This window comes from Dipodomys spectabilis, unplaced genomic scaffold (genome assembly GCF_019054845.1).
Source record: "Dipodomys spectabilis isolate Male_0828 unplaced genomic scaffold, ASM1905484v1 ptg000145l, whole genome shotgun sequence".
Lineage (NCBI taxonomy): Eukaryota > Metazoa > Chordata > Mammalia > Rodentia > Heteromyidae > Dipodomys > Dipodomys spectabilis.
Genome location: NW_024870822.1, coordinates 4,980,643 through 5,004,993, shown reverse-complemented (window position 1 = coordinate 5,004,993; position 24,351 = coordinate 4,980,643). Strand labels below are relative to the sequence as shown.

General features: G+C 52.8%; 1 protein-coding gene across 1 annotated transcript in view; it reads right to left on the bottom strand.

Moving 5' to 3' along the window:
• The window catches only part of Abtb2 (ankyrin repeat and BTB domain containing 2), a 164,729-nt gene that overhangs the window by 3,955 nt on the left and 136,423 nt on the right, over nucleotides 1-24,351 (bottom strand). Inside the window, exons 4-14 of the mRNA XM_042691354.1 lie at nucleotides 15,669-15,821; nucleotides 14,156-14,321; nucleotides 11,221-11,310; nucleotides 10,635-10,736; nucleotides 8,711-8,807; nucleotides 8,291-8,426; nucleotides 6,423-6,652; nucleotides 4,939-5,117; nucleotides 4,442-4,547; nucleotides 4,163-4,265; nucleotides 3,666-3,756 (exon numbers count right to left, since the gene is read on the bottom strand). Of these exons, the coding sequence (XP_042547288.1) occupies nucleotides 3,666-3,756; nucleotides 4,163-4,265; nucleotides 4,442-4,547; nucleotides 4,939-5,117; nucleotides 6,423-6,652; nucleotides 8,291-8,426; nucleotides 8,711-8,807; nucleotides 10,635-10,736; nucleotides 11,221-11,310; nucleotides 14,156-14,321; nucleotides 15,669-15,821 (1,453 nt within the window). The remainder of the gene's footprint in view (nucleotides 1-3,665; nucleotides 3,757-4,162; nucleotides 4,266-4,441; nucleotides 4,548-4,938; nucleotides 5,118-6,422; nucleotides 6,653-8,290; nucleotides 8,427-8,710; nucleotides 8,808-10,634; nucleotides 10,737-11,220; nucleotides 11,311-14,155; nucleotides 14,322-15,668; nucleotides 15,822-24,351) is intronic.

Below are 24,351 nucleotides of genomic sequence, written 5' to 3'. Positions count from 1 at the left end.
GGGCTGGCCTTCAGGCTGGAACAGCACCAGAGGGTCTAGGAGAAAGATCAACCACTGGCCTCGTCCAGGTACTGGGTGCCTCGGCCTCTCCCCACAGGGAAGTGAGGCCCTCTGGGCCTCCTCAGCCCCAATTAGAGCCTTCACTGTATCTTCTCGTTGACAGTTTAGTGCCTGCGTGTCCTGCCACAGGGTGCATGCCTAAGGCAGGCCAAGGCCTTGGTTCCTCCGCCCCCTTGGGCTGGGCACTGAGTGAGTGGGGCCAACAGGGTAAAGGCCCAGCTCCGGGAGGGCTCTGGTCTAGGATTGGGACTGAAGTGGGTGGGTGAGGACTCTTTGTGAAGGATGGGCCTTGGGACATTCTTGGCCAGGGACTGAGATCTCGGTTGCTGCACTTCCCTTCCCGGGAGCTGGGTTTGGCAAGACTCGACCAACTATGGTGCAAGGATCTGTTTGAGGCCACTAGATTGCATAGGAGTACGTAGAAAGCCAGATAAGAATGCGTTACGTAGGGCCTTGCAGAGAGTAGAGGAGGATTAATTTTGCAGAATCCTGGTCATGTGTCAGTTCTTAAAGCAGGCTGCCTATGGGGCTGGGCCAACTTCCAGAGGAAAGGCCACAGGCTTTCCTGCCACCCTGAGGGGGCCACCTGGGGGCAGTATTCAGGGAGGACACACAGACTGCCAAGCCATGTCCAAAGGGCAGGCAGGGCTGCCCTCCTGGCTATTCTTTAAAGGCCTGGGTTTAGTCAAAGGGGACTGGCACCCTCCTAGCCACTCGTCATGCATGGATTCTGAGCATTGGAAATGTGACCACTCTGGGTGCCGCTAACACCTGCAATCCAAACTGCTCTGGAGGCTAAGATTTGAGGATGGTGGTTTGAAGCTAGCCCAAGCAGGAAAGTCCATGAAGACTCGTATCTCCAATTAACCACCAAAAAAACCAGAAGTGGAGCTGTGGCTCAAGTGATGAGTGCTAGCCTTGAGTGAAAAAACTCAGGGGAGTGGCCAGGCTGAGTGCACGTTTCAGGACTGATGTGAGAATGAGCATGTGCACAAACACAAAACAGTATCCATTTATTACATCTATTACAAGTTGAAATAATATTTGAATTGAGTTGGATATGTTAAAGTCTTTCCTGGTTTTAAAAATAACATTAATCTCCTAATTATCCATTTTGATCATCTGTTACTATATGTCTCCTTGGACCTCTTTCCTCAAGAAAACAGATGAGAATGACCTCCCTCCTCTCAGTACTGGTGAGAGATGTCGGGAATTTTCCAAAACCTCAGGCTTTTTCAGTGAACCCTGATCCTGAATTGAGGGTTTTAGATCAAGGGAGCCCAGAAACCAAGAGTTCTTGAGATATCCCTCCCTTTCCCCCCTCCCTCCTCCCTCTCCCTCCCCGCCATACACACACATACACACACTGCAGAGATATTGGTGAGAGCCCAGAAGGGCCAACCTCTGTGCCATGAAGTTAGATCTTTTGTCTGAAGTCACCAGCTTGCTCTATCCTGACTCTAATGCCCTCCCTTGGCCCCTCAGGTGAGCAGACAAATGTGCATGCATCTCCCTAGCAATAGTGGTCACCTGCTTGCACATGTGCACGCATGGCCTCACTCTCCGCCAATCCCTGTCCCACCCGCTGGGACCTGTGTCCTGTGTCAGAGCCTGGCTCCACCTCATGGTCCAACTCACTTGGACTTTGGGCTTTTTAGCCAAACAAATTTCCAAAAAACCCTGCCCCTTCCCTAGGGAGTTTGGATCAAAGGATGGGGGAAGAGGGACTACCACACAGACCCTGGCCTGTCCCCCTGTGCCCATCTGTTCTCCAGGTCCCAATGTCCAGTCCAGGTCACCGTCATCACTCAGTTGGACCCTCCACAGCTCCTAGGCCCCAGGTTGTTGTCACATCCTCTTTAGTTGTCACATCCTCTTCAGTCCCTTCCTCCTCCTCCTCCTCCTCCTCCTCTCTCCCTCCTTCCCTCCCTCCCTCCCAATCTCTCTCTCTCTCTCTCTCACCTCCCCCCTCTCTCTTTGTCGGTCATGAGCCTGGGCACTGTCCTTGAATTTTTTGAGCTCAGTGCTAGTGTTCTACCTACCACTTGCGCCACATTGTTGTTCCCATCTTTTGGTGGTTAACTGAAGATAAAGAGAGTCCCATGGACTTTTTGCCTGGTCTGGCTTTAGAACAAGATCCTCATATCTCAGCCTTCTGAGTAGCTAGGACCACAGGCATGAGCCACTGGTGCGTGGCTTTTTCTTCACCTTTCTAAATGTAAACTCGATCAGCCACAGGTGCGAGGACCGAGTGTCACTTCACAACTGTGTGACTTTTTTTTTTTTTGGTCGGTTGTGGGGCCTGAATTCTGGGCCTGGTTGCTGTCCCTCAGCTCTTCAGCTCAAGGCTAGCGCTCTACCACTTGAGCCACAGCATCACTTCTGTTTTTTTCTGCTTCTGTGGTACCGAGGAATCGTACGCAGGGCCTCATGCATGCAAGGCAAGCACTCTACCACTGAGCCACCTTCCCAGCCCAACTGTGACCTTGAACAAGCTACTCAGCTTCTCTAACTCTTAATCTCTCCAAGAGGGGCAATAATATACCCAACCCACACCCCAAGGACCAGGTTATGCTCTGAGACTAGTGGCAAAGCACCTAGAAATGAGGCTAACCACCTCATCGTGGTGTATTAAAGCTGCTGGGAGCTTCCTGGGTCTTTTGTTCTGTGGCTCCTTGGGGCAGCACCACATTCATTTCTGGTAGTTCTGAATGGAACATGCCATGGAGCAGGCTCCTGGGATTTTGATGTGTGCTGTCCTATACCCAGAGCTCCTGTTAATTCGTCCTTGAAGCCTCAACCCGGCTGCCACACTGCCACAGCTCCATGTCTGGGACTCATGCCCCATTCCTGTATCACTAGAGCCTCTTAAACTTCCCCACAAACTCTTGCAGAGTTTCACAAACCCAGGGTGCCTAGTTCTGGTTGTCCTGATCATGCCCTCAAGTGGCTAGATGCAAACTAAATGACTGCAGGGAGGGAGAGGAAGCCAGCAATTTTAGATGGTGACTCAGTGAGGACTCTGTGGAACCTGTGATCTCAACTGTCTCCTGAGTAAAGCCAGTCCCTGCACTCTCTACCCTTGTTGCCTCTGGGCGGCAGACCTGCCCTGAAGGCTCCGTCCCTGCGCCCCACTCCAGCCTGGGGGTGTACGGTGGCCACTTTGTGGAAAGGCTGTCTCATCTGCCCTGACTGGAGTTTCTGCCTATCTGTTCAGGGGTTACAGCCCACAGCCATGAGCTTGTTCATCTGCTAAGGATGGACTCTTCACACTTTGTGCCTGGCCAGTGGCTGGGGTTTGATGCTTGGCAGGGGGCAGGAAGGGTGCTGCCGCCCTTCCCAATGACATTGAGGTGAGCGGGGCCCTAGCTGGGCACCTGTGAAGATGCAGGTTTGGGGGGTGGGAGGCCTGGATGGGGTGTTCACTTGCTAGGAGTTCATTCTAAGACAAAGGCCCATACACTATGTGTTTCCTTCATGTCTATTTGAGGCTGCAGGCCAACAGACACCCTCAGAGGTATTCCCCAGAGAACAGAGTGTAGGATTATGCAGTGGCCCCAGAGGGGCTTCTCTGAGAAAAAGGTGGGGTGCCTAGGTTTACCCACCTGAAAAATGTGGTACTTCATGTCGCTGATCTCAATCGTTTTGCTGCTGTCTCCATCATGTTCCGATTTATTGGTCATTAGCGTCTTGAATCTGGAGCAAAGGAGACAAGGTGGAGATGAATGTAACTTCTGCTCTATTCGTGTGTGACATCAGCATGATCCATCACCCAGCCAATGACTGGACAGGACCCTTTAAAAATGAAGGCTGTCTTCCCAAAATAACTCTGGGCAGGTGACATTTTACATCATCCTGGGTTGTGACAACTAAGCTGTCCCCAATGGCCCTCCCACTCAGAGACCTGATGCTTGTGGTCCGATTCCTCGTTGCAGAACATGATCAGATGCAGTCACTGAGAGGACAGAGCTGGTCCTCAGAATTCCTTGATGCCCTTTCAGTCCCATCCTTGCTGGGCCCTCTGTCCAGCTGGGCCTTCTGTGCCCTGAGGTCACTGCCTTGTGTCTCTGGGGGACTGAGACTGTTCCCCACAGCTGCCTACCTGTTAGAAGCGGTCACCAGCAGGACTTTGTGTGCATAAAACAGCTTCCCCTCCACGAGGAAGGATACATCTGACATCTCCTTATTGTTCAGAAAGTGAGGATCTGTGAACAGGGCAAGACGGGGAAGTGACTGGGGGGTCCACTTCCAGGAGTGTAGGGATGTGGGACACAAGGGGCGAGGAATAGAGAAACTGAGGCCTTGGTACTTGCAAATGGGAAAGGGGGGCAGAGGGTGCGGAAAAAGATAACAGTGTGGGGAGGGGGTAGACAGGCCGCACCTAGCCTGGCGGGCAGGGTCTTCCGGATTTCTGGGATGCTGGGGATGGGGCTGGTGCCGTAGCAGTGTGTGAAGATGGTGGCCAGCTGCTGGATGACGGAGTCGTTCTGTGGGGAGAGGCAGAGGGCGTGATCAGTGCGTCGCTGAATCTTCTGTTTAGAGCTAGAGAGGCATCGGGCTAATTTCAAAAGTCCAGACCAGGATGAGAGCGATTGCTGTCTTTTGTTCCTCCTGGATATGGCTGGGCAAGAGAGACGCCTACTTCCTCACCAGCCATTCTCCAAATAGCTGTTTTGTCTGGGCTTCAGCCCAGACAGACGCACGGCCTCTGCCACCTGGAGCCCGGCCTGTGCGCCTGGGTTGTTGCAGGGTTGGGTGTCTGTGTGTGGAGGGCTACCTGTGTCTGTCCACAGGTGTCGATCCAGGTGTCTGGGCCAGGGTCGAGGTGAGGACTGTGGCCTCTGTGGCTTGGGGTCATGGCTGCTGGCCCACACTCACCTTGCTGGTCTTGAGGATGTCGAACATGAGCTGCAAGCCCTCCGTCACCAACTCCTCGTTGTACTCTTCCTCCTTAATGGAGCTGAAGTCCCGCAGGAGGCTCTGCACCACCGAGTACCGGGACTGGGAGAAGGAGGTTCGCAGGGACTCGATCCAGATGTGCAGCTTCCAGGGGACGCCTGGGCCCCGGCGGGGAGGAAGAAGAGCTGTCAGTAACCTCACAAAGCTCTAGCCACAGACCACGGATGCCCCCACCCCACCGGAGAGAGCCGCTCAACATTCCACGCTGCGTGACTGTCCCTGTGCAGCTGTGGGAGCCACGGAGCCACAGGACAAAAGCTTCAATTCATTGCTGGGCCTGGTGGGCAGGCAGGGGTGTTCCCAGTGATGGGGAAGGAATGGCTTTGGCCACAGGCAGTGAGCAAAATGGGCAGCCGGGCCTGGGGAGCTGCTGCTTCTCTCACTGGCTCTCTTGCTGAGAACCCACTAATGCTGGGTCCCCGAGTGGCCTGAGTACCTGGAAACCGCAGGGAACTCCACAGCACATAGCCCACACGCCCCGCCTCCCCCATCCTGGGTGGCAACTGGAAACAAAACTGGGCCCATCACAAGCAGTCAGCTGTGCGTGTCACTTCACATCCAGGGCATGTAATGACTCTTTACCAGCGCCCCGTGTGTGTCAGTGGGACCGTGGAGTCATTTCAAGCTGCTGTGGGAAGTTCATGACAAAGCCAGGTATACTCCTGGTAATTACAGTGACCCCTTAGCTTGCTTGGAGATTTAAAAGACCTGAGACACAGTGATGGCATTCCCTTGGGACACAATGACAATGCCGGCCTTGTGGGTTTCTTGGCTGTCGGCAGGAGGCGGTCCTCATTTTCTAGCAGAGGCCGCCTTGTTGCTCTGGTGGCCCAGCCCTGCGGGTCTGTGCCTTTGGCCTGTGACAAACAGCACTGTTGTCGCGGAGCCAGGGGCTCCCAGTGGGCAGCATGCTTTGCGCCCATTCTCGCTGCCAGCTCTGAGTCAACTCATGAAGTCGAGTGGGAAATGAGACTTGGAGAGATTCCGTGCGGTACAGGTAACAGGATCTGTCCAAGTTTGTCCTAAAAGTTTCTCTGAAAGTACAAAAACGTCTACGGACTTGCAGATCTAAGGAGGAGGAGGTTGGATGAGCAACTGGACATGTTGACTCATTGGGGTACTGTGGGAGACCCCCCCACCCCTGGGGCTCCACAGTCCTGGGCTGTATCACCTGGGAGGAGGGTGGGCTTGAGGGCAGAGACCAAGTGTTGTGAGCTCAAGATGTGTCACTGCTGAGGACCGTCTCAAGCCTGGGGCATCTCTGGCCTGGTCATGAGGCAGTCAGGTCCTCATTGCCACCCTGCTGTCCCATGGCCTCATCTACCCTATGGGCCCTTGACCTTCCCTGGCCTGATGAGGAGACATTGTGACACACTGTGGTGCGTGTGATTGCGCAGTCTCACCCAGGGCCCTCAGCTCCATGGTGATGTCCACGTAGCCATGCTCAGCGCTGTAGTACATGGCTTCCTGCAGCGCTTTGGTGCGGGTCCGGCTCAGCCGCAAGGGGCCCTCGCTGCCGCTGCCCTGGCTCGAAGTGTCGCTTTCCTCTACTCCCTCCGCCAGGATCTCCTCCAGGGACAGCACATCCGCTTTGGCCTGCTGCGGCTGAGTCAGGAGCTTCCTCAGGACATTCCTGAGGACCAAGAGATTAAGGAGGATGAGGTCTGGGGTCCCCAGGACAGAGAGACAGTGCGTGCCTGAGCTGCCTTCCATGGCTCAGGAATGGGAGAGCTCAGGGGCTGTTTCCCCCTTCCTAGTCAGGTGGGCCAGAACTCCCAAGGACCTCCATCTCCAGACACCTGGAGGGGACAGGGCAGGGGGCCAGGGCCGGCTTGCTGTCTTGGCATTACTGAGGAATCAGGCTTTGGGGTGAGCAGGACTTGTCCTTCTGGCTTTTCTACTCTTCGACAGCCTTTTCTACCTCTTGGAGCTCAAACAGCTGTGTGTCCTTAGGAGTGAGGGCTAATGCCCAGGTATTCAACACTCACACACACCTGCGGCTCCTGAACCGCAGCAGACCCCACGACTCTCCCATGTTGATGGGGTGAAATGGGGATGGGTGCTAAGAGAACTTGTTTCCATTACAACACTGGGCCTGGCTGAGCTCATGTCTGCGTACAGGCCCTGCAGTGGATGTGAGGTGTCACGGTCTTGCTCAAGGCCACACTGGGACAGCCTCAGGATCTTTGGTCACATTCCCTGGCCTGTGGCTCTGGGATGGCTACAGCACCGCAGGGGGCCTACGTCTGATTAGGGCTGAGCCTCCCTTCTGTAGGCTGTGCAGAACGGGGCCATCTCCAAGGGGCTGGTTGGCCATCAGCATTCCCTGGAGTTTCCCACAGTATCTTGTTTATGCCAGCCAGCAGCTCATGCAGGTGGTCTGGCCACAGTGCCTATCTCTAGAATCCCATTGTCTCAGGAGATAATGAGAGGCAGAGGAACGCACGGGTGGGAGGGGGTGGGGGGAGTCACAGAGAAGCAAACACAGGACACGGGGCGGGGGTGGGGGGACAGTCCCGTGGGCAGTGGTTTGGGTGAGTGAGCGTGCGGTGCAGGAGCAAGGTTCTCTGGAGCAGGGACACAGCAGGAGGCTAAGCATGGTGGTGAGAAACGCCCCTGCGACTGCAAATCATGGTCCTGCACGCCAGCCCCGCTTCTCCAGCCCCTGCTGCGCCCTCTAGTAACCTCTTCCCTCGCTTCCCTCTGTCTCCCAGCACTGCCTAATGGCCTTGTGTTCAGTCTGCTGCTTCCCTGTCACAATGCTGGGCAGGTCCACCATCTGCTCCTGGAGTCATTGTGACTTCCTGCGGAGCCACCAGGAGCCTCTGCACCAGCCAGCCGGGTGCTGTGCTGAAACCCCTGGGGTGCTCCAAGGCCCCCACAGACCCCCGAGAATCAGCACTAGACACATGAGGGATGTGGGTTTGATGGAACCCTGGCATCTTCTGTGGCTGGTTGGGGCTGGGACATGGAACCCTGGCATCTGCTGTGGCTGGTTGGGGCTGGGACAGTATGTCTAGAACATGCCCTGGGCATCCAAGGCCCTGTCCCAGTCTCGGAATTGTCTGGCCTCAGATACCGGGCCATGCTAAGCGGCCCATCACCCTGTGCTGACAGGCCGCCATGCTGGCTGAGGCCCTCACGGGCTCTGACCTCTGGAAAGGCCCTGGGTCCACCCTTTGTGCTGCCGTGGGGAGCAGAGGAGTCCAGGCTGCTAGAGCTCATGTCAGTGCTCCGTAGTCACACAGGGCAGGCCTCCCAAGGCAGGTACCTGTGGCCGTGGGCGGCCGAGTGGCTGAAGCAGTTCATGTCCTCGTGGAGGGAGGAGGCCATGCCGTTGGCTTCCAGCATGCTGAGGAGGGGGTCGGCACCTCGGCTCAGCAGCAGGCTGACGAGCTCGTAGTTCCCTGAAAGCAAAGGGGGTGATGCTAAGGCGAAGTGCGAGGGGGACCTGCACTCTGCCCCTCAGGGGAGGACGTGGAGGCCTGGCTGGGCTCCTGGCCTGGTTGAGCCCTTCCTGGGAACCAGGCTCAGAAGAAACAGTACTAGCAGGGATGTGGGGAAGGGCTGAGGGTCCCAGGAAGGGGTATCTCAAGGGTTCATAAAGGGGGGTGGGGCATGTGGCCCAACGTCCAGTGGGCAACCTAGCGGAGAGGCCTTTGTTGGGCGGGGTGGCGCTGGGTGAACGTACCGGCTGCAGAGGCCAGCTGCAGGGGTGTCTCCGCGTAGCTGTCCTCACCACTGTTCACTGCCGATCCTTCCACGTGGGCACCAGCGTCCAGCAGCAACTGGGGGAGGTGGAGGGGGCGGGGGGGGGGAGGGCAGCACTTAGCAGCAGCAGGGAGCGGCTGGGACTAGCCTGAGGCGGCAGGGCCTGGGGCCAGGACCTGTGATTCTCCCCAGACACATGACCAGGACATGGCTCACACTGGCAGCCAAGAAACTAGCGCTTGTTTACTCCTAGAGCTGAAAATTTCTAGAACCTTTGACACCACTCTTTTGTGGTTCTGGAGCAAACCTCTAAGCTATGCTGACCTCTGAGCTCTTTGCTCACCTCTGAGCTCTTTGCTCCCACTCCCCTGCAGCCCCCCAATAGCTTCATTGACTCGCAGAACTTAGCAGATGGGACAAAAGAGAGCGCCATCTGCAATCCAGAGAGGGAACAAGGCCCCAGGAGGCAGCAGGCAGCAAGAGAGTCTGGCGCGGTGCTGCCAGGGGGCAGTGCGTGACCCAGTCTGGTACTTTTCTCTGAGCCTCTGTGGCCATTTGCAAAACGGGACTCAAGGCCAGCCTTGCCATGTTGCCGAGATTACACGGAACAAAGCCTGAGACACTGTGGACCTGATCACCAGAGGAGCCCTGGGCTCCTCACTGGGGACATTCAACAGCTATTAAGAAGAGGTAGGGCTGTCCAGGAAGCAAGTGGCCTCTCCTCATTCCAGCAAGGACAGGCTTGCCAGAAGACAGACAAGCCAGAGTAACAGATGCCAAGCAGCTACAGCTGGCCCGGGCCTGGCTCTACCTTGGTGGCAGGGGTGGTGTCTGCATTCTGCGCTAGAAAAGGTGACCTTCAACCCAGCCTGTTCCTCATCTCCCTGGAGACGTGAGTGTGAAGAGCCCAGGTGACCTGGCAGCTCCCCTGTGGGGTGTGGAGAATGGAAGATGGCCGGCCGCTGGTTTCAGTCAGAAACCAGTTGGTCCTTTTCACCTGCACCCGTGCTGATGCTCTGGGGGTGGAGGCTGCTGGGCAGGAGAAACTGGGCTCCCTGCCAGCCTAGCCCAGGGCCTAGCCCGGCTCCGGGCCTAGCCCACAGGCCCTCACTGCACTGAAGATGGAACTTGGGCAGGCAGTAACTGCAGAGAAGGCAAGATGCAGGAGATTGCTGGGCAACTGCCATTGACCAGGCTGTACTGACAACCATGTTGGTCAATGTGACCCCTGTCCTCTGAGGCAGACACTGCACTAGCTCTAAGAAGACTGTGAGTGTGTGTGTGTGTGTGTGGCGGGGGGGGGGTCTGAGGACCTGGGATGTAAGTGACACCACGTGAAGCTGCTCTGCCCACGACTTCAATTTCTATAAAACACCCAGCCCCCACCACCCGTCATGGCGGCCGCCGCTCCCTAGGCCAAGGTGGGAACTATGCTGCTCAGTTTGTGTCACCTTGTCTTCTCGCTCAGGAACTGGGAAGTGGAGGGACCAGGCTTCTTCGGGGTGGGGTGTGCGTGTGAGGGAAGAACTGGGAAAGGAGCCGGGATAGAGAGCCAGCTTGGTGAAGGGATTCACGAGGAAGTAGAGTGAAGGGTCAGAAAGAAGGGGGAAGCAAGCTCTCACACAGGTCCCAGCTGTGCGAAGCCTCACCAGAAGAGACGGCAGGGCCTCGTTCAGTTTGGACCTGGGTCTGTTTTCTCACAATTCCTCACGTATCCTGACGCTAACCCCTGCTCTCTTTGAGGCTAGAGATGTGGGCTGCTGCTGCGTGTGGATCAGGTAAGCTGGCCTCCGCCATCTCTCACTCCAGCAGCTGACTCCCAACCCCCAAGGGCCTGTGGCTATGCTTGGGGTCCAGCCCACCTAGGAAGCTGGGGAGCTGGCTGTGTATGTGTCAGGGCTTACCTGCACTACAGAGATGTGTCCATGCAATACAGCAAATGTTAGTGAGGTCCAGTGCCTGCTGTCGGGGTGGATGGAGGGGTGTCTGGGAGAGTTGCTTGGAACCTGAAAAACACAAATCATCACTATTTCCTGGGTAGGTGACATCCCTGAGCAGAGAACACTGGGGCGTTGGATAAGCAGATTCCCCTGCAGGGATAGGGAACAGGAGTCAACTCAAGTGCTTTTGACATTTGATAGGTAATGTCTGCCTGGAGCACTATATGGATGAAGCTCAAGAGAAAAGAGTAGCTATTCCATTAGTAATGTCTATCCTGGGCAGAAGATGGTTAGATGGGAAACACTTTCTATCTCAGAGAGAGACAGAGCTAGAAATATTTGAGGATGGTAGGGATGACTGGGCATTAGAATCCTTCTAACCACCCCTAGCTCTTTGCTGTGATCTGTTATCTTGTATTTTTAAGTCTTTGGAGACATATTTACCCAGTTGCCCAAAACATTGCACCCATCCTGGCTACTGGAGACCTGGGGGCGGGGGTGGTCTCTCACTGGGCTAGGGCCTAAAAAGCAGGCCTCTGGGCTTGCTTACCTGGATGTCCAAGTTTGCTCCGGCATCAATCAACATCTGGACCATGGCTTCATCCCCAGCAGCACAGGCATACATCAGTGGTGTCATACCCTGCATGAATAAAAGGCAATCGCTAAGCTGTCCAGAGCAGAATGCAACACCCAGCATCCCATAGGCCTCTGTGTGAGTGCTCCCTCTTCCCTGCCAGCTTCCTATAGGCCCTTAGAGCAAAGGACACAGAAAGAGTGTGTAGGGGATTTCCATAAGCATTGTGACAGCAGAGGGGTGAAAAGCACAAGCCCTGCAGCCAGGCCAAGGAGCAAAAGCCAAAGGAGTTGTTGAGTCTGGTGCGGTCCTGGACCTCTCTGTGCAGTTTCCCCATCTTTACAGGGAAACAACAGTACATACCTCATAGGCTTGCTGACAGTATGTGCCAGTGCTTAGTACCTTTGGTACTAACTTAGCACTTAATCTCACCTTGATGAGAGCTCAGTTAATAACAACACAGCCACTGCTGTTCCTATGTCATACTGCCACATTCCAACCCATCCCAGGCTAGGGCATTGAAATCTTGTTATATGATGGACAGGCAGTATCTCATTTAATTACTGCGCTCGTCTTAAAGTGTGTGTGTCGGGGAGTGGAGGGGAGGACTTCTATAATTATGTGAAATAGAGAAAGGGAATTAACTGCCGAGGACCGCACAAACAGTACATGGACCCCAGGTCCATGTGAGCTTTGAGCTGGTGCCTTGAGGCATCACACAGAGCGTGGAGAGGCGTTTGACCAATAGACGTGCTGCTAAACAGTCTGGGGCTTTTCTGGAAGCTGTACCCTTCCTGAGGCAGGCTGTTCATGGGCTGGCTCCCTGGCTGGGGGTCTCCCTGCGGCCACTCACAGCAAAGGCAGCGCAAGGAAGTGTGCACTGCACAGTTGGATCCTGGTAAGCATGTGTCTGGCACCCCGCAATATTATTTATTAGGTTATTTGTGCGTAGACAAGATCTCTTTAACTCATACATCCTTGTCTAGTGCCAAGAGATAAAGAAATGGCCTGCGATTAATCAGGGGGTGAGAGGGCTGTTTACCCACACGTCAGCCAGTAAACAAGAGGGCCATGCTTTCCCAAAAAGCCAATGGCAACCTCATGGAAATTTGGCTCTGTTTCACACATTCTTGACTTTTTTTTTTTTGCTCCACACATCTGTACACAATTCAGAGTATAAACCGGGCTGTGAGCTGGAACGGGGGAAACCACTTTGTGTGTGTGTGTGTGTGTGTGTGTGTGTGCGCGTGTGTGCTGTTTTCTTCCCCACTCCAGGCACACAGAGTCTAAAGAGGCTGATAAACAAGACTTCAAGGATAATCATCTTATTCACAACCATGTGACAACAACAATAATCATATGGATGGCAAGAATCAGAGAGAGAACATCGACCAGGCATTTACAAGGTGCCAGAGGGAAATTCTCCTGACAGTTCTATGTGTCACCCCCATCTCAGAGGCCGGGAAACCAAGGCTCCTCCGGAAAGCAGGGCAACCCACGAAGGTTACTCAGCTATGAGGTGCTGGACTAAATCCTCATCTATCGGAAGCGCAGGTCCACTGGCTTCTTCTCTGTGCTCCCAAGGATGGGGCTCCCACACAGCCCCCACATCTGCTGTGCTAACCAAGCCCCTTTGGCCTGTGATCACCCTGTCATAGCTCTGCCCCATCTGCATGGAGGAGGCGCCATGCTGTGCTGTACCTCACCCCTGCCCTCCCTTCAGTCTTAGTTCTAACTCCTCCAGAGGTGGCTGTCCCACCCCTAGCGCCTGCTGGGAACCCATGCTTCTTTCTGTCATCTCATCTGACACCCTTGCTTAACCCTTCGTGTTGCTTAACTTTCCCTGTGTTTCTGTGTGGTCTTCTGAACCACACAGTGCCATTATTTATTCAAAAACTGCTCCCCAAACAGTGTGGAATAAACAAATGGGATATTTCACCGTGGTTAAGAGCCAGAGTCAGATTGCCTGGATGCTTCTAATCCCGGCTCTGCTTCTGACTCATGGTGGCATTTTAGACTGAAGCAACCTCTCTGTATCTCAGTCTCCTTGCTGTAAAATGCGGGGGGGGGGGGGGGGGGGGGGAAGGATTACAGTACTGCATCATAAGGCTGAGGCCAAAATTAAATAATTAATCTATGGAAGCACTTATGATCAAAGAAAGCCTGGAACACAGAAATGCTAGATACATGGAAGCTGTTCACTGCAAAACAAAGTACCAATACAAACACAAAACGCTGGGCTTTTACAAGTTACCTCTGCCATTCCTACCCTTCCTCGGGCTCCATTTGACTCCTAAGCACTTTCCATTAACATGCTCTCTACCTTGTGGGCCTATTTCTTTTGTTGCCTGGTCTCGCACTACAATGTCAGTGCCACAAGGACAGATGGCAGGTCACACACTCCGTACACATGTTAGTAACTGCTGACTTCTCTGGACTCTTCCCCAAGCATGCACTGTTGGAGAGTTATAAGCAGGGCACTACTGGCTTATGCCAATAATCCCAACTACTCAGGAGGCTGAGATCTGAGAATTACAGCCCACAGTCAGCCTGGGTAGACAGATCTAGGAGATTCTTCTCTCCAGTTAACCGGCAAAAGTTGGAGCTGGATGCGTGGCTCAAGTGGAAGAGCACCAGCAAGGGGTGCAAAGGCCAAGCTAGAGCATGAGGGCCCTGAGTTCAAGCCCGACAGTGGGAAGAGAAAAAAGAGCCCACAGAACCAAGGCGGTCCAAGGGCGCTGGGGAACGTCCCACTGACATCCCATGTGAAGCAGGAGGAAGTTCACCGTTCAGAAGCACAGAGCTAACCAGTCTCAGCTTAGAACACAGGGCATAATGCATCCAACTCGAGCAACTGTGAATTCCCTAGTGTGGGTCCTAAGCCTGGCCTAGCAGAGCTCTCAGAAGTTACCTGGTCGTCCATGGTATTCACCCCGTCTGGGCCCAAGGCCTCGATGGCCTGGCTGATGAGGTCCGTCCTCCCGCAGTTGAGCATGCGGAAGCCCAGGTCCTGGTTGAATCTTTCCGTGGCAGCTCGGGCATCCAGCCTCCGGAAGGAACTGAAGCAGCATTCAGGTCTGCCCAGGAGAGACCAGGAGCGGTGAGCATGACTGAGACATGTAATACCACTGGGCCAGGCTGACACGTGGAATGGGAATGGCGGGGTAGGGGAACAACTGGGAATTAAACTCAGATGACTGTCCTCACCATGTCCTGTGACCTGAAGAACACATACTTGGACAGTTTGGAACTGTCAGGGACTACGTTCCTGAATAATATGACGTCTCAGGAACCAACCTGAGGCTCAGGCTGGGCCTAGGACCCAGTGGTGGACTAGCATTGGACTGCTATGTACCACTTGTGTGGAACAGGCTGCCTTCAGCCCATGAAACCAGTCTTTGAGGCAAAAGTTCTCTAGGGTTTCCTAGTAAGGCCCAGCAGTATTAAAAATATGGCCATGCAAGGTCTAGAATACCACTAGGAGCCCGTACCACCTGCCAAGGAGAGCCACAGAGAAAAACTCGTATCTTCCCAGGGCACACAACAGATGCCCAGTAGGCAGCTTCCGTCTGGGTTTTCGGTTGGGTCAAAATGTTAAGAGACGTGGTTCAGGCATCTATACAGACAACTGAGGCAGAAGTGGTATTTGGGCAGAGATAAAATAAAGAGAAGCATGAAACTGGGAGAGAGCAAAGGAAGGGGTGACACTGTCCAAAAAGAAATGTACTTGTTACCTGACTTACGGAACTGTAACCTCTCTGTAAATTACCCTTATAATAACTATGTATGTGTATTAACAAAAGGAAAGAGACAAGACTTTCACTAGCTAGAAATGGACAGAGAGATCCGGAGAGAGCTACTAGATAGCAGCTCCCACAGGAGAGGAGGGCATAAATGGGCGTGCTCTGGGAAGGAATGAAGGCAGCATGAATGGAGGGGCGTGGGGATTTGGGTACAAATTCAGATGCAGTTAATTTTTCAGCTGAATGTCTATGAGCAAGCTGCTGGTCCATCCCTGACCCGTACTCTCTTCATGTGTAGAGTCCCTTCTCCCAAGTTATCATGCATCTAACAAGGAAGGGCTCAGCCCAGGACCTGTCTCCAGGAACAGGCTCCAAGCAACGGGCAATTACAGGAATGGAAGAGTCAGCCGCGTCCACCCTCCCCCAGCTCCAGTGTCACACTCTGTGTGCTCTCCGGCCCAAATCCAAACGTGCATCTGCTTGGTAGAGTGGACACCGGCTGTGGAGCATGCGTCCTGCAGGCAACAAAGGCCTAGAGCAGATCAGATCCCATACTCAGCCCTGACATTTGCGGGGAGAACCTCTCAGAGCAGCCCTCCCCAGCCCTGGCCACCAGGAGAAGGAGAGGAATCGCCAGAGGCTGGACATGGGGGTGAGCCCTCCTTCCCCTCTGTTCCTTACTTGAGCTGTCGGGGCTCGCAGTCCAGGCCGGGCAGCAGCAGCCGGGCTGCCTGCCGGATGTCCCCACTGTCCACCGTGAGGCTGCGGCGGTGCTCGGCATAGGTGATGGCCACGCGCATCCACTCCATCAGCGGCGGCAGCAGCATGAAGGGCCTGTGAAGCGGCAGACAGAGGTCAGGCCAGCAGGACTTTTGGTCTCAGGCCCTCCGAAGTGGCAAAAGTGGGTCACCGCCATGTACATCCGGGGCTCCGACACTCCCTCCCTGCCACAAGAGCTCATCCACGAAGGGAGGCTCTCCTTTCTGCAGGGGGGAGATACTGTCTCAGGGAGGTGGGGTTCAGAGGAAAGAGCATCATGGCCAGGCACCAAGCTCAGCGTTGCAACTAGCAGCTCCGAACAAGCATTCCTGAGCCTGCCTTCTTTCCTTGCAGTGTGGGTGACACCTGTTCCCAGGGGTGTTGTGAGGCTGGATTAGGTGACTGCAGTGGGCAGTCATTGTTTCCCTGCTTACAGCCCAGGCTGAGATGCCGCTACAATTGCAAGGCTAGTGCTCAGGGAGTACAAGAAGCAAGCAAAGGCCACCACCAAGGGCTTCAGCTGAGAGCTACAGGGGGTACCTTTTAAAGGCACTCTGTATGCCACCAGGGGGCGCCATTCACCATGGCTGTGAGAGAGCCCCCAGGCACAGGGTCTTTCCTCCTCTCCCCACCCCCATCCCATTCAGCCAGTTGTGTGGGGAAGGTTATCTTGTCCCCTGTCAGCTTTAGCAAGACCCTGGTGGCGAAGTGGGCTCAGGCTTGAACAGCCTGACATCTCTCAAGGTCTCAGCAGCCAGTCTTTGGTTTCAGGACTCAGTGGACACCGCCAGCCTGCCGGGCTGAGCTTGAATATTGCTCATTTCCCCTCCCCCATGGGTCACAGGGAGAAGGAGGCCCTGGCATCCTGCCTTTCATGGCTGTTTTCTCTGATGACAGCTCAAGAACAGGCCTCCAAGGCTGCCTGTGTTCCTGGTCCCTCCCTCCCAAGGCCTCCTCCTTCTTAAACAATCCAGGGAGTGGGCACCAGGCCCGGGCCAACAGCCAGGCCCCATCCACACTCCATTTCCTCTGATACCCTGGGTTCTGAAGCACCGGCCTGCGCTGTCACCAGCACCATGCTCCCCAACACACAGCGAAGTTCTCCAACCTGGCGACACATAAGAGGAGACGCCGGCCTCAGCTACCTCACACGCCAGCTATGGGCCGGCACTGGAGACTTCATTACTTATCTCAGGCCTCCAAAAGCTTAGGGCATCTTCAAGGTTTTAAACGCATCTCCTGGAGGGTGAACGGTGCTTTCCATTAAAACAAAATAAAAACAACCCAGGAATAATCAGATGTGACCTTGAAGATGGTTCTCGTGGGCAATTACTCTGAAGTTCTAGTCTCATTCTTGCAGAAAGCACATCTGAGTTTGTATCACTTCGCTGGTCTCAAAAAATACTGATGTGTGTGTGTGTGTGTGTGTGTGTGTGTGTGTGTATACATGCCTGTGTGTGTATGGGGAAAAAATACCATTAAAGCCTCACTAGCCCTGGTCTTCAAGGGCCCTCAGTTGACTGTCCCCAGCTCTGGCCAGTGTCCGACACAGCAGACCACCAGTGTTCAAGGCTCTGCAGCCATCAGAGAACCACGCATGAGAACCATCCGTTTTCACCTCTGCTTGTTGGGATCCCGTTTATTCTTCTTCAAGGCTTAGTGCCAATGCTACCTCTTTCCAGTGGCCAAAAAGCTTTTCCCGCCCCTGGGTCCTCTGAGCTCTGTTTTAGCACGGAATGTGTCCGACCTTCCTGCCTAGCCAACCAGCTCTAAGGTCGAGAGTGATAACTTTCTCGTCTATGTATGGGCTGTGGTCTGCCGCCGTAGGTTTGAGGATGAGTGCCGGCCCCTAGTGTAACCCATCAGATTTTTCAGGTATGGATCAAATCGCAGTTCCGCTCCCCAAGGAATGACATCTCATTTTCAAAGTCGTGGTGTTGACTCGTGAGACCGAGAAGCTGGAAATTATGGGGGAACTCGCGTCATCTAAGAAGGAAAAGCCATTCATGAGTTACCCTTCCCTTCATCTACATACAGATTTGAATTCCCCTCACATGTCTTTTTTTTTTTTTTTTAACATTTGTGATAATTCTCATAATGCAAGGCTGGAAGGTAAGCTCAGAGAGATATTTCTGTCTATCCACCCCCCTAATCCAAGGAAAAGGCTTTATAGTTAAACCCCTAGTGGGGGAGACTGATGTAAAGAAAAAAATAATTGTGGGTTCTGTCAGCCATTCTTCCTTGCCGTGGCTAATAGCCAAGACAAAGCGCCAAGTGTGGTTACTAAACCTCTAAGTGGGTATCTCTCCATTGTACCGGGGGAAATCCGAGAGAGAGTAGGGGAGATCATGAAGCCTCACAGATGGCAGCGGTTCCTTCTCTGCTTCATGCCTGTCAGAACCCAACACATGTGAAATGGTGGTGGTGGGGGGACCGGGAACATACAGGGCACTGTGTGGCACTGAGCCATCTTGGTTCGAGTCTGGAAAGTGGAAAACTATACTTGCCAGACTCCTTTGTAGCTGAGGTTCTGGACGCAAATGGGGTTTCATCATTAAGAGGCTACTCCCTAAAGAATGGGCAAGTGAACACAAGGCAGAGGCTCCTTTGTGTCTACTTGATTTTTTTTTTTTTTTTGTCGGTCGTGGGGCTTGAACTCTGGGCCTGGGCACTGTCCCTCAGCTCTTCAGCTCAAGGCGAGCACTCTACCACTTGAGCTACAGCGCCACTTCCGGTTTTCTGGTGGTTTTATTGGAGATAGGAGTCTCACGGTCTCGCCTGCCCGGGCTGGCTTTGAACCGCGATCCTCAGATCTCAGCCTCCTGAGTAGCTAGGATTACAGGCGGGAGCCACCAGCGCCTGGCTTCTACTTGATTTTTGCTAGCAAACCAGGTCCTGAAAGCATGAGGTCTTCCCCAGCCCATCAACATTTTGCTATTTGTGTTCTACTTTTCTTGTGTTCTAGAGGTAGTACTGATCAAAGTAATAGAAAAAAATTTCTTTTTTTTTTTCTGCCAATACTAGAGCTTGAATTTGGCTTGGGTATTGGCCTTTAGCTTTTTTGTTCAATGTTTAGCATTCTACCACTGGATACACAGACCCACTTTTGGCTTTTTGGTGGTTAACTGGAAATAAGAACCCTTACAAGACTTCCCTGCCCCTAAGGCTGGCTTCAAACTGTGATCCTCAGATTTCAGCCTTCTGAGTAGCTTGGGTTACCGCCATGAGCCACCGGTATCCAACTTTAGAAAAGATTTCTTCATTCTAGCTTTCATCATGAATCTTGTCTCCAAGAACATATGCTCAAACAGAGTTCTAGGGACTGCTCTTGGGGGCAATGCCCTTACTAGATAAGTTCTGTGTTTGTGAAGTCTTTCTGGTGGCTCGGCCTAGCATCTATTCCTTGAGCCCTTTCAGAATCCTATTAGTACCTTCTTCCCTAGCTGAGTTCCTTCCTGCTAGTGTGGTTGTGTTTCCTGAGTGGAACACTGATTAATACTCTACCAGCCAGGCCTGCCCCCCATACCAGCCTCTTCAGGCCTTCCTCCTTGGTTTAGCCTGGCCCGTGTTCTTTGGGCAGGTGAAACAGTAAGTAATCTATGGGCTCTCTCAGCAACATGCTCCTCAGGGGCTGTGAGTTCTAGGCTACTGTTTCCTTTTCGGAAATTTCATCTTACCCATTTGTGCATGCTGAGAAGAGCTGGACATTCTGGAAAATCCCTATGAAAACTCCCGCCTCTTACGTTATCCCCCTGGAGTAGAGGGCCCAGGGGAGTGAGGCACGCATCCCCCTCAGGGTCTCTCTGCTCCCTTCCATAGAAGGCCATTTCCTGCTTCTTGCCTCTGCCCTAGGCTGAGCTTGGCTGTGAGCCCTTCCTTGCTGAAGTGAAGATGTGTGCAGAGCCAGGGCCTGGGTCGGGGTGCAGGACGGCCTCTCTCTGCTGCCTGTGGCTTTCCTTTTGGTGGACTACTTCTCAGTGGCCATTCTTAGTTGTCCCCTGTCCCCCAACTCAGGACCTTTTGATGCTCCTAAGGATTATCATGGCCTCCCAAGACCTTCTGTTAGTGTGTGTTACCTATCTATATTGACTATATTAGACAGTGAAAGTAAGAAAATGCTGGCATGCATGATTACACACCCCATTAGCTGTCAGGGTGACACTATCACAGGTCACACGGCTCCTGGAAAATTCCCCTGGATATCTGTGAGAAAGATGAGAGTGGAAAACACCAACAATATCTTATGAAAACACTGTAGACCCTGGGGGACTTCGGGAAAGAGTCTGAGATCTCAGATGTTCCAGAAGCACACTTTGGGGACTTCATAGCAGGTCCCTAATAATACTGCTGGGGGCTGGAAGGGGCTGGGACTCTGCCCCTGGTGGCAAGTGAGCTGGTAAATCCTAAGCATGGTGTCTAGTTTGCATGTACCCTCTGACCCAGAGACCGAGGGACCTTGTTCTCTCCCCTGCAGAATGCTCATTGGGAGAGAATTCTAGTTCCTTAACTCCAACTGAAGTGGGCTCTGAAAACCTGGGGCTGAACATTCCCCTTTTGGGGCCTGTGTTTCTATGAAGAAAGGGTTTAAGTGATTGCTTTCTATACACGTGCCATAGGGAAGAACGCTTCTGCTCTTAGACAAGACTCCACATGGCGGCAGCTGTACGGAGGCTGAGTACGTGGCTCACAAGCGGGACTGCCCGGCTGGCATCAATGTACTCCCAGTGATTTACACTGTGACGGAGCGGGCTGCCTGCCTTATCGCTCCTATGAGCAAACTGGGTCTACGTCATCGTCAAGAAGGCCAGAGCAGGCTCAGCACAGCCTGTGGAACGCAGTCCGCTCAAGGTAAGTATTAACTATGATTTCTCCATAGAGAAAACACACAATAGCCCAAAAGGCCATAGGAATTGTGTGTGGGGGTGGGGGGGTTAAATGCCTCAGCTCTAGCCTCTTCTAGGCCAGCCAACCCACTCTGCCCTCTCCCCAGTAGCCAGCATGCACACATAAACAGCCTGTGCCCACCGGCAGACTGTGTGCCACCCCGCTGCAAGCCAGCTCATAAAACAGAAAACAAACGCAACCCCTCTGTGGAGGGGAGCGGCAGACTTTCTGGCACGCGGGTTTGGTAGCGAAGGAACTTGCAGAGGGGAAAGGATTGACAAGAAGGTGCATTCATGGGTCGTGAACACGAGGTGTGGTGGCGTGGGCATCAGACGTGGCCTTGATGGATCTGCAACCATCCCTCCACTCCGGGTGCTTCAGGTATTTAAACATCAACCTCACCCCACACAGATAAATCTGGCCGCCACTGTGACTAACAAAGCCGCCAGAAAGGGCTTTCTGGCGGCATTTGTCTTTGTGGGCTAAATAGCAGCAAAATGATTTTTTATGTATTTCTCACTGTGAAAGGAGAACATGGGAATCAGAGAGGCTAAGGGCCTCACACAAGATCACACAGCCAGATCCAACGGCCACTGTGGGATTTGTCTTTTCTTCATTTAAACGAATCCTATCGGTGAGCCAGACTGAATCAATCAATCCCAAGGTCTCATCAAGCCCCTCAACAGAACCTAGATGGCAAAACCCATTTTCATCCTTTTTTTTTTTTTAAAAGGAGAATAAACTTCTTAAGGCCTTGCTTTTAAGAGGTCCCTGCAGCTTGGAAAACAAAATAAACCCTGCCCGACTCTATAAGCATATGGTTTATTAGAATTATAGTCCTGTAAGCAGTGTCTTAACAACGGGGAACAGGAAACACCTTCATTTTCACGCTTAAAGCAGGCTCTGTTCTTTCTCGACGTGGGTAGGGGCCTTGGAGCGAGAATCAGGTTGGCAGACGGGCAGAGGCCTGAACTGGAGGCTGTGAGGCCGAGACTCAGACAGGGGAAAGTTGCACGCTCTGTTTCCGACCTGGCGTGTGGACTGCCTGTGCCTGGCAGTTTTGTCCCCATCTGAATCCCCATGGGAGGAGCTGGCCTGGACGTGCCCACTGGCTGGGAAGGACTAGCGGAGTCAAAGCTCAGTCTGGGATAAATGGGCCACAATTCCGACTCCCCTTGGCTGTCAGCACAGAAATTCCGGAGTGTGGGCCTGGCTCCCCACGCTGGGGGTACTTGGAGAGCGGGTACCTCTTGCTGTGGGCTTGGTCCCTATGTTATTTCCCCATTAACCCCTGCGCACAGCCTCACCCACTTCGGAGCCCCCTCCAGACCCAGGAAAGGAGGAGCCTGAGAACCACAGATGAGATGGAGGGAAGAGCTGCCAGCCTCAGCCCTGAATTCCTCTACCAGCTCTGCCCACCTTCCGAGAGAGGCTGAGCCAAGCTCCCAGGTTGTGTGGGGTCACTTCCCCCAGAGCGCCCCCTTCTCATGCCATTCTCACATCCCTTTGCCTAGTGGCCAGGGCAGGGGCCAAGGCTGGATGGTAAGCAGCACTGCCAAGATGGCCCGATTTCCCCAAGCAGAGACTGGAGTGGCAGCATAGGCCTTCCCTCCCCCCTTTCCGTGGCTTCCCTGAGATTTCCACAGTGCCACTGCGGCCCACAACCAAGCCAAAACGCCCAGGCAGAATAAAACTAACATTGTCCCCCTGTACTCAAACCCCACGCTCAGCACAAAGGAAGCAATTCTACTCCGCCTCACATCTTGGACTAATTATTTTTCTACAATTGCTTGGTAAACCAGGATGGTTTGGCTCAGCTTGGAGTCAGAGCTTGGCATGTTTCTCTCCTTGGATCGCCAGGCCAGGCCTGTCTCCCCCCCTGGCTGAGCCAGAAGTTGACCCGAGGCAGCATCGCTGCTTGGGGTCAGGTGACTTTTGTTTGAGGCAGGCGATGGGTTTTCTGTGGGGGAAAAATACACTTCTTATTAAAGCTCATCTGGTACCGATTACAGCCCTAGATAAAGCATGCTCGGATACACTATGCATATGATTTCTTTTTCCCTTGATGCTGGGGATTAAGTCTTGGTCCTTGTGCATGCTAAGCACATGATATACCACTGGGCTCTACAGCAAGCCCTGGAGGACACTTTTATTTAAGCCATGTTAGGTAAGCACTCTACCACTTGAGCCATACCCTCAGCCCTTTTGTTTTTTGGTATTGTTTCTGAGACAGTGTCTGGCTTACTTCAACTTTACATCCTTCTACCTCTGACTCCTCAATACCTGGGATTACAGGATGAATCACCAATACCTAGGCCAAGGTTTATGTTTTTTTTTTTTTAAAAAATTTAAGATAGGGTCTCACTATGTTACCCAGGTTGGTCTTGAACTCCTGGACTCAAGTGATCCTTTCTGCCTTAGCCTCCTGAATAGCTGGGACTATAGATGTGTGTGCTACTAGAACACAACCAAGTTATGGGTGTTTTTCCTGGATTAGTCTTGGGGTCTCAATGGGAGCCTGGCAGTTAGCTGAGGAATGTCAATTATGTGACAAAGGGAACATCCATAAAGAACTAATGTTTATAGAGCATTTACTAAGCAAGCCTCTGCACTAAATCCTTGATAGCCATTGGCTAGTGTAGTCTTCATACCTCCTTTATAAAGCAGCTACTGTTGTGACCTCTTTCTACATGGGGAAACAAAGCCAGAGAGGTAAGAGATTTGCCCCATGTCATGCAGAACTGGGATGGCAGTGTACCTCAATACAAGCTCCCGTCCATTCCATTGCTACTCCATTGATGGTGTGACCCCAATTCACCAACTTTCACTTAGGGAGAATGAGTGGTATGACAGCAGTTTTACACAACAGTCCTAACTTACAATCACGGACTTATGACCTTTTTATTTTAGAAGAGGGTTAAAGTGCACCCATACAACCATCCCAGTTTTCACCTCCAGTATTCAATAACTAAGATATTTAACACGACTATTCAAAAAAATAGGCTTTGGGATCTGATGATGACTGTATCCTAGCATTTAGAAGGGTGAGGCAAAAGAATTTCAAGGTCTAGGACAACATGCCCGAAGTAGTGAGACCTTGTCTTAAACAGAAGGAGGACAAAAGGCTTCGTGTTAGCTGGCTTTGCCCAACTGTATACTAGTGTGCCCATTTCAGGTAGGCTACACTAAGTGAGGATCTTTGCCAGGTCAGATATATTGAGCACTGAATGTAAGCCAGGTACAGTGGCTCATGCTTGTCATCCCAGCTCTCAGCAAGGGAAAGCAGGAGGATTCCAAGTTCCTGGGCTACATAGCAAGCTCCTTTCTCCAGAAACAAAAAGAAAGAATGAATGAAAGAAGAAAGAGAGAGAGAACGAGAGAAAGAGAGAGGGAATGAAAGGAAGGAAGACATAAAGAAGAGAGAGAAGAAAGGAAGAAATAAAAAGGAAGAAATAAAAACAAAGGAAGGAAGGGCAAGTTGAATGCATTTTTGATTTAGTAATATATGTTTATGGGGATGTAATAACCCACCATATACTGAATGACATCTACTGATATGTCACCCAAACGGGACCACTTTGAGAGGGAAGAGAAGGATGATACTATGTGGAACATAGAATTGTATTGTACCAGTGTTAGGGCACCCGGCTAGACAGCCTCTGTCCACAGACATCCCTCTGCCTGGCCTGTGCTGACCATTGCAGGTAGCAGGAGGTCTTCC